The 16,611-nt window shown below is 37.4% G+C and overlaps 1 protein-coding gene across 1 annotated transcript; it reads right to left on the bottom strand.

The window, feature by feature from the left end:
* Positions 1-14,736: 14,736 nt before the first annotated feature.
* On the bottom strand, positions 14,737-16,097 carry LOC112086015 (ATP-dependent DNA helicase pif1-like). The gene is made up of 2 exons (XM_024154817.1): positions 15,566-16,097; positions 14,737-15,191 (listed from the first exon to the last, which is right to left on the bottom strand). The coding sequence occupies exons 1-2, from the start codon at positions 16,095-16,097 to the stop codon at positions 14,737-14,739; spliced, it is 987 nt and encodes a 328-aa protein (XP_024010585.1).
* Positions 16,098-16,611: the final 514 nt, after the last annotated feature.

Genomic DNA, 16,611 nt, shown 5'->3' with positions numbered 1-16,611 from the left:
CCAGTAGGTTTCCACTCTGGCTCTTGAAGAGAAAAGATGCATTATGTTTAAGACTCGTCAGCATTCACAAATCACCCATAGGTAGGTTTCCACTCCTATGTTTGTTTTGCTCTCCCAAACTAGATCTGACACCGGATGAACACTTTTGTGTCACCAAGCATCTGGATCAGATTGTAGTTCATGACGCTACTCTCATGCAATAAAAGTAAATTCAGAAGAAAAAGTTCTAAGATTCGGCTTCAATAGCTCATGGAATCCTCATCGAACATATATATCCCCATCGAAAATCCCTTAGACCCAACAATAAAACTACTCAGACATGATGAACAAAATAAAAAACATAATATTAAAAAGTAGAGCAATAATCAAAATTGAAAAAGAAAGAACAAGGGTTCAAGAGATAGATCTCTCTCTCCCTAAACCTAAAAACAAAAGCTTAAAGTAAAATTTCTTCTAAATTATTTTGTCTCTCTTAAAAACGACATAAATGATAGTCTCCAATGCTCTCTGGTGTCTAGGTTCCGGAATTGAGGCTGGGAAAATGATTTGGGCTTCAAAAATGGGCCTTCTAACTCGGATTTGGCTGGCTGCGGTCGGGAAGTGCTGGCCGCGGGGAATGGACGCTTGGCCGTGGGGAATGGACGCTTGGCCGCGGGTGAAAATGTTTGCCGGCTGGTTTACGAGACATCTTGCTCTTCGCGTAACTTTTGATTGAACCATTGGATTGCCAAGCTGTAAAGTGTGCTGAAAATCTGATAATTCCATCTTTGAGATCTCCAAATTTGAGCTGGATCAGACAGTGAGAAGGCCTTTAATCAGGGGTGAACTTTTGACGGTTTGACTCTGAGCTGAAAATCTGGTCTTCTATCCATTTTGTTAAGCTTTTCCCTAAGTTTCCTGAAAAGATTCTTGTAACTACAAATACTAGAAAAACGTAATAAAAATACTTGAAAGCAATAAAAAACATAGAAAAAGTATTTCAAAACGATTCATAAAAGTAGTCAAAATACGGTGTTATCAACTCCCCCAAACTTAAACCTTTGCTTGTCCCCAAACAAAACAAAAGTCTAAACTGGTTAAGTGAAAAAAAAAAAATACAAAATGCACAAATCTCAGAGACATGAACTCCTAAACTAGGACTATAGATCGTGCATCATTCCACAACTTAGTCAAGAAAATTCTCACCAAGACACAAAAGATACTAGTCCACTTTTTCCGTCATGCAAAACTTAAATAATCTAAATCTTGATTCCAGTCAACTAGCTGTCTACATTCATTAAGTGCAATAGTGAATTTTCATTAAAGACATCATCCAGGGTAGACGGCGTTTGGCATTAAAGGGCTGTTTAAGTGGTGGAGTTAAAGTGTTTCGGGTTACCTGATAAATTTGGAGGATGCAAGATAATATGCAAAACCGCAAGAGAGATAATGACCTGTCGATGACAGCAATTTTCAGTCACTTCTTCTTGTCTAATGTTGTTGCATAATCCTTCCTCCTTTGTTGTTAACAGCTATTCCCCCAGACTTAGATTCTTTCCGGGAATCAGAAAATGATCTCCAAAACACCATAAAATCAGACTCTAGTTGCCTTGGGACTTAAAATTCGACATCTCTAGACTCTCTAAGGCTTTTATTTCCTTTCCTTTTCTATTTTCGGATTTTTTTCTTGGAAAGGGGAAATGCCTTTTAAAGAGAGTGAGACTAGAGGACGAGATTGTACCAGAATTTGAGATGTTTCTAAGGCAAACTGAGCTTCCTTATGTGTTGAATCCTTCCGGGAAGTTTTCTGGAAAAATCGCAGGTCTCTGTCTTTGGTGACTGAAAACTGTGTCGTTGCTCTTTCTCTCCAACATTTTACACATATCTGCATATAAGACAATAGAAAATAAGAGTGCATGTGGTTCGAAAGAGGTTTGGTTAAGGTGGGGAACTAGCTAAAGATGAACTAGCCATTCAGGATCAACAGAGAGTGGTAAAAACGGTAAAGGAGTCCTGAATGTATGATTCGTTTCCCTGGTCTAATGCTTTAATGAGAGATTTAAGTCCAAGTTAAGTCCAAATAAAACAGAGCTAGTGTATTCCTTCATCTAAATCAAAATCATTCAAATTCCTCTAGGGTACTTCGTTTCAAATGTGTTTAGCTACCGCCTAGTTTAGTCTTAAATCATGATTGAGCATGTCACTAGGAATAGTCTAAAAGCACACAGTCAACTATCATTGATTCATGTTCACCATTCCCTTTAAAATGTATTTTGTTTTGAAAATCGATTTTGAAAAACTTTAAGGAAAATGCAAAAAGTGTAGATAATGCAAGACTCATGAAAGAAAAGTGGTTAGAAAAGGATGAAATCCTCCCTCAGACTTAAATTACACTGTCCTCAGTGTGAAACAAGTCGAGATTGGATGAGAAAAATGCATAGATAATCAAATTTGGTAAGGCCAAAGAGAACTTACCTGGATCCGGGATGCTGGTGGAGATGGACCGGATCCATTTGAAGAGGTTTTGGAAGGTGATAGGTGGTGATGGAAGGTGGTGGGAAGTGATGAATGAGGTGGAGTGGGGCTGGGTGAGGTGGAATGAGGTGAAGTGGATGGTTTGGGGTCGGGTATCATCTGAACGACCATTTGCTGCGGTCAGAGGTCACGCGACCGCGCTAAACTGGTGCTCGGCCGGGGTCAGAAAGACACGGCCGCAGTCGAAGTGGTGTTTCCCATGGTTAGACCACCTGCAACCGCGGGGTCTTAATATGCGGCCTATTCCTGCTTCGCCTTGGTTCCTGCTGGGCCGAGCAGTCAGGGACCATCCTTCTTTTTATTTTTTTTTTTTTTTTTGTCTTTTTTTGTTTTATGAGAAACACCTGAAACTAAGAAAAATAAAAAGATCAATAGAAAAAGAAAGAAAAATCCTAAAGAAAACAATACCTAAATGGGTTGCCTCCCATTAAACGCTTTTGTTTTAAGTCGTTTAGCTCGACTTTGGTGTAGGATGTGGCTTAGTCCAATAAAGAAGACTTTGTCTTAAGACAAGTCTTTTTCGACATCTCCTTGCTTTGCCTAGCAGGTTCCTCGTCACTCCAAAGTTCTTCTTCAAACTATTCTGTTGCAGAACGTTTTCCTGCTTTGCTGTCGTGTGGGACAGCTTCTGTGAAGACATCTTTGTCGATATAAGCAAATGAAATCCTCCGGTTTGGCCAGTCCATTATAGCTCCCAAAGTTTCTAGAAAAGATCATTCGAGAATCACTGGATGTGCTGCATCTCTTGTTTTGACAATGTAGAGGTCGACATGCACAATGCAATCTCCTATCCTCAAAGGAATGTCATGAGCTATTCCTTTAGGTGTTGCATTGGAATCATCAGCTAGACAAATCCTTGCTCTAGTCCTGCGCAGGTGCTTAATACCAAGTCTTAAAGCAATTGCCTTGGACATCATCTTAAGACAAGTTCCAGAATCACAAAGAAAACATTTCACCTCTAATCGAACAAGAGATGAGAAACTGACCTGCACCTTCGATTTTGTGAAGTGTTCGAACAGGTTTACCTCTTCTAACATGATTGAACAAGTCTTCTATTTCAGGGATTGATTCCTTGCTCTCACAGAAGTAATGTCCTATCATGAAATCCTTGCAAGCTCTGGCAAAGGTAATTCCTTCAGGTAAATCTCGAACTACATCATTGAACTCATCAAGCTTCTCTTTGCTGATTTTGTTGGTATAGTAGCTGTATTCTTCAGGCTTTTGAAGATGAATTGAATAAATTGCAACATCAGGTGATGTCCTGGGAAAGGACAGGCGTCTGGCTCTCCCAAAGTAGGTTCAGATATCCTTCTTTGTCTCCTTGCTGTACCTAAAGAAAACTTGCAAGCAAATAAGATGCCATATATCATCGAAACATGTATAAAGAGGGATTGTCTTCACAATAATTCTGAATTCAGCGAGTCTTTCCCTGGAGATTGGTGCTCCTAATTCCACCAATTCGTCTGGATTGCCTCCTTCTATGAACAGACGATAGTCTTCGTCCTCGAGGTATTGCCCTTCATATTCATCTTCATACGCTAAAACTATGTTGCAGGGAAGTACTTCATCTTCTTCTTGAGATGTTTTGGAGCTGATGGCATACACTGTTTGCTCAAGAAAAGGAGTCCTGACTATTCCAGCAGGTGCATCTAATGAGCACTGACCTGTGAGAATCGAAGTAGGCTGATGCAAATCTGACCGATCGTTTGCCGTGGGTGGAGGATGCACGACCGTGGGGAAGGGACAGTTTACCGTGGGTAGAAGATTCAAGACCGTGGCCGGAGGGTTGTTGGCTGCGGTCGCGGGATATGCGACCGTGGGTGAGAGACTCCGAGATGGTTCAGTTTTTTCATCCTCTCATTTGCCTTCTAAATGGATTTTAGGATCTTCCAACTCTGTTTTCTCTTCTTTTAGGTCAAGATCTTTGATGGGAAACGTCGAACCATGTGTTTCACATCCTTGCATAAGCTTTTCGACCTTCTCTTCAACTTCATCAGTAGCATAGACTACTTTGTCCACGGTTGAGTCGATCTCTTCTGCTTTGTCTTGAACCTTGTGTACTCCATCCTAAATCTCTTCCACGTAGGAGTAGTTCTGGTTGTTATGATCATTAATAGTTTTTTGTGCTTCATCGAGTTTGATCTCTAAGGTGCGGATGTTTCCACTAGCCTTGCGAATGCTGACTTCATTCTCTCTGACTCGTCCTTCAACTGCTTCTATCCTCTCTTTGATAGTCTCAATGTCTTTGCTTGCTTGAGTCTTGATGGATTTAACCTGAGCAGAAAGATCTTCAAGGTTTTTGTTAAAGTGAGTAGACATGTTATCAATTCTCTCATGCAGGGCGGCTCTTGACACGGCTTGAACTGCGATAAACTGCATGATTACTGCTTCAAGCTGACTCAATCGATTACTGAGCTGGGCGTTCTCATCTTGTTGGAGAATCTGGTGAGGCGGACGATGCAAGGTGATCTAGGGTTTACCATTGGAGGCGTGTAGGGCTCGTTCATGAATGTTCGGTAGTTTGAGGTTCAAATTTCGTCGTACAGATCGCGTATGTATTGCTCTTCTCTGCGTCTGGTGGCTTGAGGAGTGTTGTAAAAACCTCCATCGTAGTAGGGATTTCAATTTATAGGGTCCATTGCTTCGGGAATGGAAACAAAAGAACCAAAAAATGGAAATATGCAGAAAAAATGTTCTAGAGTCGATTTACCAACTTTCTTAGGGTTTTGCGGAAAAGAAAATACGTGCATTCCCCGGAAACAGCGCCAAAAACTTGATGTGTGCTGTCATGAGGGTTGTCAAGTTTTACCCTAAATGAAATCAATAGCTGAAAGTGCACAGCTGATCGATTGTAGTACTTAGGGATTGAATCGACATGGAAGGAGGATCTTTCCTGCAAAAGCCTTCGAAAGAAATATAAAGTAAGGAAGTCTAGAACCAGGCGATTTTTGTAAGGGTTTTGGCGGTGTCTTTAAAACGTAAAAACTAATCTTAACGAGAAAATACGAGAATTAAAATGACCTAATAATTAAACTTAATGAAATCGACTAAAAACAAGAAAAATGGCTAAACCTAATTGCTTAAATAAAAATCGATTAAGAGAATAAAAATGATGAACTAAAGCTTGAAATAAAATCGATGTTATTCTATAGAAAAGAAAGCGCTGGGTTTCAGGGAAGTTTTCTCTGGGGTATGAACAATTCAAAACATTGCTGAAGAGTAAACTTGATAAGATCTTAGCTTAAACTGTTCAAACAAGAGTCACGGACGTATGATTACGCCACTGTCGTGATCATAGACAACTATCTCTCTCAACCCTGACCAGTAGGTTTCCACTCTGGCCCTGTAAGAGAAAATATGCATAATGTTTAAGACTCGTCAGCATTCACAAATCGCCCATAGAAAGGTTTCCACTTCTATGTTTGTTTTGCTCTCTCAAACTAGATCTGACACTGGATGAACACTTTCGTGTCACCAAACATCTGGATCAGATTGTAGTTCATGACGCTACTCTAATGCAGTAAAAGTAAATTTAGAAGAAAAAGTTCTAAGATTCGGCTTCAATAGCTCATGGAATCCTCATCGAACATATATATCCCCATCGAAAATCCCTTAGACCCAACAATAAAACTACTCAGACATGATAAACGAAATCAAAAACATAGTATAAAAAGTAGAGCAATAATCGAAATTGAAAAAGAAAGAACAAGGGTTCAAGAGATAGATCTCTCTCTCTCTCTCTTCCTAAACCTAAAACCAAAAGCTTAAAGTAAAATTTCTTCTAAAGTATTTTGTCTCTCTTAAAAACGACCTAAATGATAGGCATTTATAGTCTCCAATGCTCTCTGGTGTCTAGGGTTCCAGAATTGAGGCTGGAAAAACTATTTGGGCTTCAGAAATGGGCTTTCTAACTCGGAGTTGGCTGGCCGCGGTCGGGAATTGCGTGGCCGCGGGGAATAGACGCTTGGCTGCGGGTGGAAATGCTTGCCGGCTGGTTTACAGGACATCTTGCTCTTCGCGTAACTTTTGATTGAACCGTTGGATTGCTAAGCTGTAAAGTGTGCTGGAAATCGGATAATTCCATCTTTGAGATCTACAAATTTAAGCTGGATCAGTTGGTGAAAAAGGCCTTCAATCGGGGGTGAACTTTTGACGGTTTGACTCTGAGCTGAAAATCTGGTCTTCCATCCATTTTGTTAAGCTTTTCCCTAAGGTTCCTGAAAAGAGTCTTGTAACTACAAATACTAGAAAAACCTAATAAAACTACTTGAAAGCAATAAAAAACATAGAAAAAGTATTTCAAAACGATTCATAAAAGCCGTCAAAATACGGTGTTGTCTACTCCCCCAGACTTAAATCTTTGTTTGTCTCCAAACAAAGCAAAAGTCTAAACTGGTTAAGTGAAAACAAAAATAGAAAATGCACAAATCTCTGAGACATGAACTCCTAAACTAGGACCAAAGATCGTGCATCAATCCACAACTTAGTCTAGAAAATTCTCACTAAGACACAAAAAAAACTAGTCTACTTTTTCCGTCATGCAAAACTTAAATAATCTAAATCTTGATTCCAGTCAACTAGCTGTATACATTCATTAAGTGCAATAGTGAATTCTCATTAAAGACATCATCTAGGATAGACGGCGTTTGGCATTAAAGGACTGTTTAAGTGGCGGAGTTAAAGTATTTCGGGTTACCTGATAAATTTGGAGGATGCAAGATAATATGCAAAACCGCAAGAGAGATAATGACCTGTCGATGACAGCAATTTTCAGTCACTTCTTCTTGTCTAATGTTGTTGCATAATCCTTCCTCCTTTGTTGTTAACAGCTATTCCCCCAGACTTAGATTCTTTCCGGGAATCAGAAAATGATCTCCAAAACTCCATAAAATCGGACTCTAGTTGCCTTGGGACTAAAAATTCGACCTCTCTAGACTCTCTAAGGCTTTTATTTCCTTTCCTTTTCTATTTTCAGATTTTTTTTTTGGAAAGAGGAAATACCTTTTAAAGAGAGTGAGACTAGAGGACGACATTGTACCAGAATTTGAGATTTTTCTAAGGCAAACTGAGCTTCCTCATGTTTTGAATCCTCCTAGGAAGTTTTCTGGCAAAATCGCAGGTCTTTGTCTTTGGTGACTGAAAACTGCATCGTTCCTTTCTCTCCAACGTTTTTACACATATCTGCATATAAGACAATAGAAAATAAGAGTGCATTTGGTTCGAAAGAGGTTTGGTTAAGGTGGGGAACTAGCTAAAGATGAACTAGCCATTCAGGATCAACAGAGAGTGGTAAAAACGGTAAAGGAGTCCTGAATGTATGATTCGTTTCCCTGGTCTAATGCTTTAATGAGAGATTTAAGTCCAAGTTAAGTCCAAATAAAACAGAGCTAGTGTATTCCTTCATCTAAATCGAAATCATTCAAATTCCTCTAGGGTACTTCGTTTCAAATGTGTTTAGCTACCGCCTAGTTAAGTCCTAAATCATGAATGAGCATTTCACTAGGAACAGTCTAAAAGCACACAGTCAACTATCATTGATTCATGTTCACCATTCCCTTTAAAACGTATTTTGTTTTGAAAATCGATTTTGAAAACTTTATGGAAAATGCAAAAAATCTAGATAATGCAAGACTCATGAAAGAAAAGTGGTTAGAAAAGGATGAAATCCTCCCCCATACTTAAATCACACTGTCCTCAGTGTGAAATAAGTCGAGATTGGATGAGAAAAATGCATAGATAATCAAATTTGGTAAGGCCAAAGAGAACTTACCTGGATCTGGGATGCTGGTGGAGATGGACCGGATCGATTTGAAGAGGTTTTGGAAAGTGATAGGTGGTGATGGAAGGTGGTGGGAAGTAATGAATAAGGTGGAGTGGGGCTGGGTGAGGTGGAATGAGGTGAAGTGGATGGTTTGGGGTCGGGTATAATCCAAATGACCATTTTCTGCGGTCAGAGGTCACGCAACCGCGCTAAACTGGTGGTCGGCCGCGGTCAGAAAGACACGGTCGCGGTCGAAATGGTGTTTCCCACGGTCAGAACACCTGCGACCGCGGGGTCTTAATATGCGGTTTGTTCCTGCTTTTCCTTGGTTCCTGCTGGGCCGAGGACCATCCTTCTTTTTGGTTTTTTTGGCTTTTTGATTTTTTTTTCTTTTTTGTTTTATGAGAAACACCTGAAACACCTAAATGGGTTGCCTCCCATTAAGCGTTTTTGTTTTAAGTCGTTTAGCTCGACTTTGGTATAGGACGTGGCTTAGTCCAATGAAGTAGACTTTGTCTTAAGACAAGTCTTTTTCGACATCTACTTGCTTTGCCTAGCAGGTTCCTCGTCACTCCAAAGTTCTTCTTCAAACTCTTCTGTTGCATAACATTTTCCTGCTTTGCTGTCGTATGGGACAGCTTCTGTGAAGACATCTTTGTCGATATTAGCAAATGAAATCATCCGGTTTGGCCAGTCCATTATAGCTCCCGAAGTTGCTAGAAAAGACCATCCGAGAATCACTGGATGTGCTGCATCTCTTGTTTCGACAATGTAGAAGTCGACAGGCACAATGCAATCTCTTATCCTCAAAGGAATGTCATGAGCTATTCCTTTAGGTGTTGCATTGGAATCATCAGCTAGACTAATCCTTGCTCTAGTCCTACACAGGTGCTTAATACCAAGTCTTAAAGAAATTTCCTTGGACATCATGTTAAAACAAGGTCCGGAATCACAAAGAAAAAATTTCATCTCTAATGGAACAAGAGATGAGAAACTGACTTGCAGCTTCGATTTTGTGAAGTGTTCGAACAGGTTTACCTCTTCTAACATGATTGAAGAAGTCTTTTATTTCAGGGATTGATTCCTTGCTCTCACAGAAGTAATGGCCTATCATGAAGTCCTTGCAAGCTCTGGCAAAGGTAATTCCTTTAGGTAAATTTGGAATTTCATCATTGAACTCATCAAGCTTCTCTTTGCTGATTTTGTTGGTGTAGTAGCTGTATTCTTCAGGCTTTTGAAGATGAATTGAATAAATTGCAGCATCAGGTGATGTCCTGGGAAAGGACAAGCGTCTGGCTCTCCCAGAGTAGGTTCAGATATCCTTCTTTGTCTCCTTGCTGTACCTAAAGAAAATTTGCAAGCAACCAAGATGCCATATATCATTGAAACCTGTATAAAGAGGGATCGTCTTGACAAACATGTTGAATTCAGCGAGTCTTTCCCTGGAGATTGGTGCTCCCAATTCCACCAATTCGTCTGGATTGCCTTCTTCTATGAACAGATGATAGTCTTCGTCCTCGAGGTATTGCCCTTCATATTCATCTTTATACACTAAAACTATGTTGCGGGGAAGTACTTCATCGTCTTCTTGAGATGTTTTGGAGCTGATGGCGTACACTGTTTGCTCAAGAAAAGGAGTCCTGACTATTCCAGCAGGTGCATCTAATGAGCACTGACCTGTTAGAATCGAAGTAGGCTGATGCAAATCTGACTGATCATTTGCCGTGGGTGGAGGATGCACGACCGCAGGGAAGGGACAGTTTGCCGCAGGTAGAAGATTCACGACCGCGGGCGGAGGGTTGTTGGCTGCGATCGCGGGATGTGCGATCGTGGGTGAGAGACTCCGAGATGGTTCAGTTGTTTCCTCCTCTCATTTGCCTTCTAAATGGATTTTAGGATCTTCCAACTCTGTTTTCTCTTCTTTTAGGTCAAGATCTTTGATGGGAAACGTTGAACCATGTGTTTCACATCCTTGCATAAGCTTTTCGACCTTCTCTTCGACTTCATCAATACTATAGACTACTTTGTCCACGGTTGAGTCGATCTCTTCTGCTTTGTCTTGAACCTTGTGTACTCCATCCCAAATCTCTTCCACGTAGGAGTAGGTCTGGTTGTTATGATCATTAATAGTTTTTTTCTGCTTCATCGAGTTTGATCTCTAAGGTGCGGATGTTTCCACTAGCCTTGCAAATGCTGACTTCGTTCTCTGACTCGTCCTTCAACTGCTTCTATCCTCTCTTTGATAGTCTCAGTGTCTTTTTTTGCTTGAGTCTCGATGGATTTAACCTGAGCAGAAAGATCTTCAAGCTTTTTGTTAAAGTGAGTAGACATGTTGTCAATTCTCTCATGAAAGGCGGCTCTTGACACGGCTTGAACTGCAATAAACTGCATGATTACTGCTTCAAGCTGACTCAATCGATTACTGAGCTGGGTGTTCTCATTTTGTTGGAGAATCTGGTGAGGCGGACGATGCATAGGTGATCTATGGTTTATCATTGGAGGCATGTAGGGCTCGTTCATGAATGTTTGGTAGTTTGAGGTTCAAAATTTGTCGTACAGATCGCGTATGTATTGCTCTTCTCTGCGTCTGGTGGCTTGAGGAGTGTTGTAAAAACCTCCATCGTAGTAGGGATTTCAATTTATAGGGTCCATTGCTTCGGGAATGGAAACAAAAGAACCAAAAAATGGAAATATGCAGAAAAAGTGTTCTAGTGTCGATTTACCAACTTTCTTAGGGTTTTGCGGAAAAGAAAACACGTGCCTTCCCCGAAAACGGCGCCATAAACTTGATGTGTGCTATCGTAAGGGTTGTCAAGTTTTACCCTAAATGAAATCAATAGCCGCAAGTGCACAGCTGATCGATTGTAGTACTTAGGGATTGAATCCACATGGAAGGAGGATCTTTCCTGCAAAAGCCTTCAAAAGAAATATAAAGCAAAGAAGTCTAGAACCAGGCGATTTTTGTAAGGGTTTTGGTGGTGTCTTTAAAACGTAAAAACTAATCTTAACGAGAAAATACGAGAATTAAAATGACCTAATAACTAAATTTAATGAAATCGACTAAAAACAAGAAAAATGGCTAAACCTAATTGCTTAAATAAAAATCGATTAAGAGAATCAAAATGATGAACTAAAGCTTGAAATAAAATTGATGTTATTCTATAGAAAAGAAAACGCTGGGTTTCAGGAAAGTTTTCTCTGGGGTATGAACGATTCAAAACATTGCTAAAGAGTAAATTTGATAAGATATTAGCTTAAACTGTTCGAACTAGAGTCACAGACGTATGAATATGCCACTGTCGTGATCATAGACAACTATCTCTCTCAACCCTGACCAGTAGGTTTCCACTCTGGCCTTGTAAGAGAAAATATGCATTATGTTTAAGACTCGTCAGAATTCACAAATCGCCCATAAGTAGGTTTCCACTCCTATGTTTGTTTTGCTGTCCCAAACTAGATCTGACACCGGATGAACACTTTCGTCTCACCAAGCATCTGGATCAGATTGTAGTTCATGACACTACTCTAATACAGTAAAAGTAAATTCAGAAGAAAAAGTTCTAAGATTCGGCTTCCATAGCTCATGGAATCCTCATCGAACATATATATCCCCATCGAAGATCCCTTAGACCCAACAATAAAACTACTCAGACATGATGAACGAAATCAAAAACATAGTATTAAAAAGTAGAGCAATAATCGAGATTGAAAAAGAAAGAACAAGGGTTCAAGAGATAGATCTCTCTCTCTTCCTAAACCTAAAAACAAAAGCATAAAGTAAAATTTTCTTCTAAAGTATTTTGTCTCTCTTAAAAACGGCCTAAATGATAGGCATTTATAGTCTCCAATGCTCTCTGGTGTCTAGGGTTCCGGAATTGAGGCTGGGAAAATGATTTGGGCTTCAGAAATGGGCCTTCTAAATCGTAGTTGGCTGGCCGCGGTCGGGAAGTGCGTGGCCGCGGGGAATGGATGCTTGGCCGCGGGTGGAAATGCTTGTCGGCTGGTTTACGGGACATCTTGCTCTTCGCGTATTTTTTGATTGAACCGTTGGATTGCCAAGCTGTAAAGTGTGCTGGAAAGCTGATAGTTCATCTTTGAGATCTCCATATTTGAGCTGGATCAGACGGTGAGAAGGGCTTCAATCGGGGGTGAACTTCTGACGGTTTGACTCTGAGTTGAAAATATGGTCTTCTATCCATTTTGTTAAGCTTTTCCCTAAGTTTCCTGAAAAGAGTCTTGGAACTACAAATACTAGAAAAACGAAATAAAAGTACTTGAAAGCAATAAAAAACATAGAAAATGTATTTCAAAACGATCCAAAAAAGTGGTAAAATACGTTGTTATCAGTTATTTACTAAATATTACAACTTTTGAGTTTAATGTTATTTCGCTAACCATTGCAACTCTTGAGTTTATAGTTATTAAATCATTGCAACTGTTGAAATCACTGTTATTCGAAACCATTGCAACTATTCCTTTGTACCCCTTGGAATTCTATAAAAAAATTGAGAAATATTTGGAGAGAAAAATATATAATAGCAAGTAATGACAAACAACAACTAGAAAAAAAACAACTTAATAACCAACACAGAAAACTTTAATTGTATTTCTTGTATTTTAGCCTAGAACAAGAAGAAAATTTTGATTTTCTTATTTTACAAGGGATATCGTGTAATCCAAAGCTTCATAAGGGTCAAAATATTCTCTAAAGAAAGTGCTTCGTACATGTTTTATTTATAATCTAAGTTCACAATTTTTTTAGATCTCGGTGCAACCACAACATTTTCTATTTCCATTTGTTCTTTCATAAACTAAATATATTTCACACAAATTCTAAGTCTCCAAAATATACTATTAATATCAATATGTCAAATGCTATATGATATTATAAATTCAAGACAATTTTTGGTTTCTAAAAGATAATATTGACTTAAAATGTATCAAAACTATTTATAAGTATTGATTGTTTGAAATCCAAGTATTTTCCAAAATATTTTTCAGATCATGACAAATTTAAATTTTTTTACATAATTTTGCATGAGAATTCTATTCTCTTTGTTTGGAGATTTTAACGTTTCATATCATGATAATGATTTAAAAAGTTCTCATTGTAAAAATATATTTATTAATGATTGAGTTCTGTCGATAAAATTGATCATGTTGGTTATAAATTGTTGTTTAACTTCTTCTTAATGTTAATTATATAGTTATCTTTAATATGAATGTATATGTTGAGTTATACATTGTTACATTAATTGTAAACTACAAACTCAAATAGACATGTGTGTTAATTGCTTTTTATGGTTTCATTCATCTTTGTATCTTGATATTTTTAAAAGTCATATCTATTTATTTTTTACCCTAGTAATTATTTTCTCAAAAAATCATATATTTAAATCACAGTATCATCACTTTTTTTTTATATGTATGTTCACTTATATATATTTAAAATAATTAAAAGTTTAAAATACTTGATTTTTAGAAATGTTAGCAACTACCTACTAAATGTAGGAAATACAATCGAATTATAATCAATATTGCTTCTATTTTAAAATAAAAAATTATATATGTGGTATTTAGATAATTAATAAAATGAAAATAATACAAAAAAAACAAACCCATATATAAAACCTTAATAACAAAACTCATGTGTAGTTTAGCGGAATTTTTGAATTGATCCAAGGTTCATAAATGTTCTTACACCAAAAGATCTAGGTTTCGAGTTCTAGAAAATGCAATTTTATTATTAAACTAGTTAACTTACCTCCGGCTTGCGCGGACTGATATAATTTTTTTTTTTTTAAAAAAATATAGTAGTAGTCTTATTTGGTTTATTTTTTTATTGAGTATATATTATATTGTTTGTAGATGATTATTATAACATACTAAAAAAATTAGAAAAATGTATGTTTGTATGAAAATAATTTTGTTTTAATTGTTTTAATATATTTTAGTCATTGTTCTACGTTTTTAGACATATATTGTTTCTTTTACTATTTTTTTGTTTGCATTTAAAGTTTTTTAGTATTTATTATATTTGACGTTTTATGTATTGTTTATTTTGTTTTAATAGGATAATAATAGGGAATATATTTGTTAATTATACTTTTATATGTTTTTTTTTTTATTTATTGTATCTTTCTTGTTGTGCATTGTTTTTTTTAAAAAATTCTTGTTAGCTATTTTTTTATCAAATGAAAGATAATATATAGTGTAGCACTCCTAAATAATTATGAAGTTAAGCACATTAAACAAATGATTAAATTAAAACAGAGTAATTTTGAAGAAAATATAGTCTATATGTTGGCAAAAACCTCCTTGTAGACGATATTCTTTATTGTTTTTCTGCGGTGCTCCTTTGTTGTCAGTAATCAATATTTTTAAGCCCTTTCTCGTTGTGACTCTTGAAAGTGCAACGTAAAGTTGACCATGTGAGAAAACAGGTTTTGGCAAATACAATCCTACCTTCTCCAAAGACCTTGACTTTTGTTGATCGTCATTGCAAAAGCAAGCGATACTGGAAATTGTCTTTTGCGCATCTTGAAAGGGAATCTTGCATCGGCTGGAGTAACAAACATTCTTGGGATTAAAACCTTTTCATCTTCATCACTGTTTGATTTTCCTGTTATCACTCTTGCCTCGATAACATGATTTGCTAACTGAGTAACAATAAGCCGGATCCCATTGCAGAATCCTCCTTTTGGGTCAATGTTTCTAAGCAAGATAATAGGAGCTCCGATCTTCAAAACCAGTTTATGATTAGGCAAGCCTGAAATTTTGATGCTGTTCAGGAACTCTTGTGTGTAAACAATATCTTTTGGAAAATCTGTGTCCACAGTATCTATATCATCTTCTGGAATCACCACTCTTTCCGATGGGTCAATACTATCAGCGCTCAAATAAACTCTTTCCTCACCTATAGAATTATACAACATATATTGTATTGTTAAAGAAATAATATTTTTAAATTGTGTAAGCATATACTCAGTAATTCTCTCGACATCCGTATTTGTTGGGACCAAAATAGCTCGTTTTTGAAAAACTTGGGGTCATCTCTATTAGCAAAGGATCCTCCATATATTTCCCTTACTATAGTTTTTATTGGATCATCACAGTCTTTAATTAATAAGTCTTCTGGAATCTCTATCTCAGTTTCTCCATCATTAGGCTCATTTATTTTTCCTTCTCAGATTTCCAGAATCCATTTTGAAAAAGAGTTTATATCATTTGCATCACTCTCACTTAGACCGGTGTGTAGTCGCATGTTTTTGGTTAGCCGTAGAACCTTACATTTTTTCCAAGTCTTTGATGCATTCAAAGCAGTCATTACTGTTATATTTCTGCAGGCATCTGGTATTACCGGTAGAACCTGACAAAAATCTCCCCCAAAAACAATGACTTTGCCTCCAAAAGGTTCTTCAGATATCATTATGTCTTGCATTCTTCTGTCGAGTGTCTCGAAACAGTGTTTACTCATCACTGGAGCTTCATCCCAAACTATTAGCTTTGTTTCATTGATCAAGTCTGCTAAATGTGTACCAGATTTCATCAAACATGTTGTGCTGTCATTGACATTTATGGGAATTCCAAACCTAAAATGGGCTGTCCTACCCCCTTTTAATATCAATGAAGCAATTCCGCTTGATGCTACATTTAGGACTACTTCACCTTTAGATCTCAAAGTAGCGCCTAGAACACTCCAAAGAAACGTCTTGCTTGTGCCTCCAAAGCTATAGACAAAGAAAACGCCGCCTCTATTGCTTTGAACAGCATTTAGAATTTCATTATAAACACCCAACTGCTCTTCTGTGATCATTGTCATGTATTTAATATGATCTGTGTGTAATTGTTCATGATCGTAATTCTTTTCGTCGCTGAGCAGTTGATTGTTGAATTTATTAATTTTGATGTCGTCTGGCTTTGGCATATCGTCAAAATTGGCAAGAGTATTTCCATGAGTTCGCATTAACTTTTCAATCTCCGAAAGAGTAAAATTATTTATTTGTTCCTCTGTTAGCACCAAATATCCGAAAAATGTATAATTAATTGTATAAGTTCAATTTACAGAATTTAGAGTCATTAATAATACAATAAATTTTTAAGATATTTAATTGTGAACATATTAAGAGAAGTTTATATAGGTAAATATATACCTTCTTTCTTCCGTATCTTCTTTTGTTGGTACAATATATCTTCAAAGAGTATTTCCTATGAAGCGTTCCAAACTCCAAGTACTGAACCTACACTATTTGAGAGAATCATGATAACAAACAATTTGCGTGTATATTTAGCAGAACACCAGAAACTGGCCTCCTTTATTGCTTCAATATATTCGT

This window comes from Eutrema salsugineum, unplaced genomic scaffold, assembly GCF_000478725.1.
Source record: "Eutrema salsugineum unplaced genomic scaffold, Eutsalg1_0 scaffold_24, whole genome shotgun sequence".
Lineage (NCBI taxonomy): Eukaryota > Viridiplantae > Streptophyta > Magnoliopsida > Brassicales > Brassicaceae > Eutrema > Eutrema salsugineum.
This window is presented reverse-complemented; position numbering and strand designations above follow the sequence as displayed.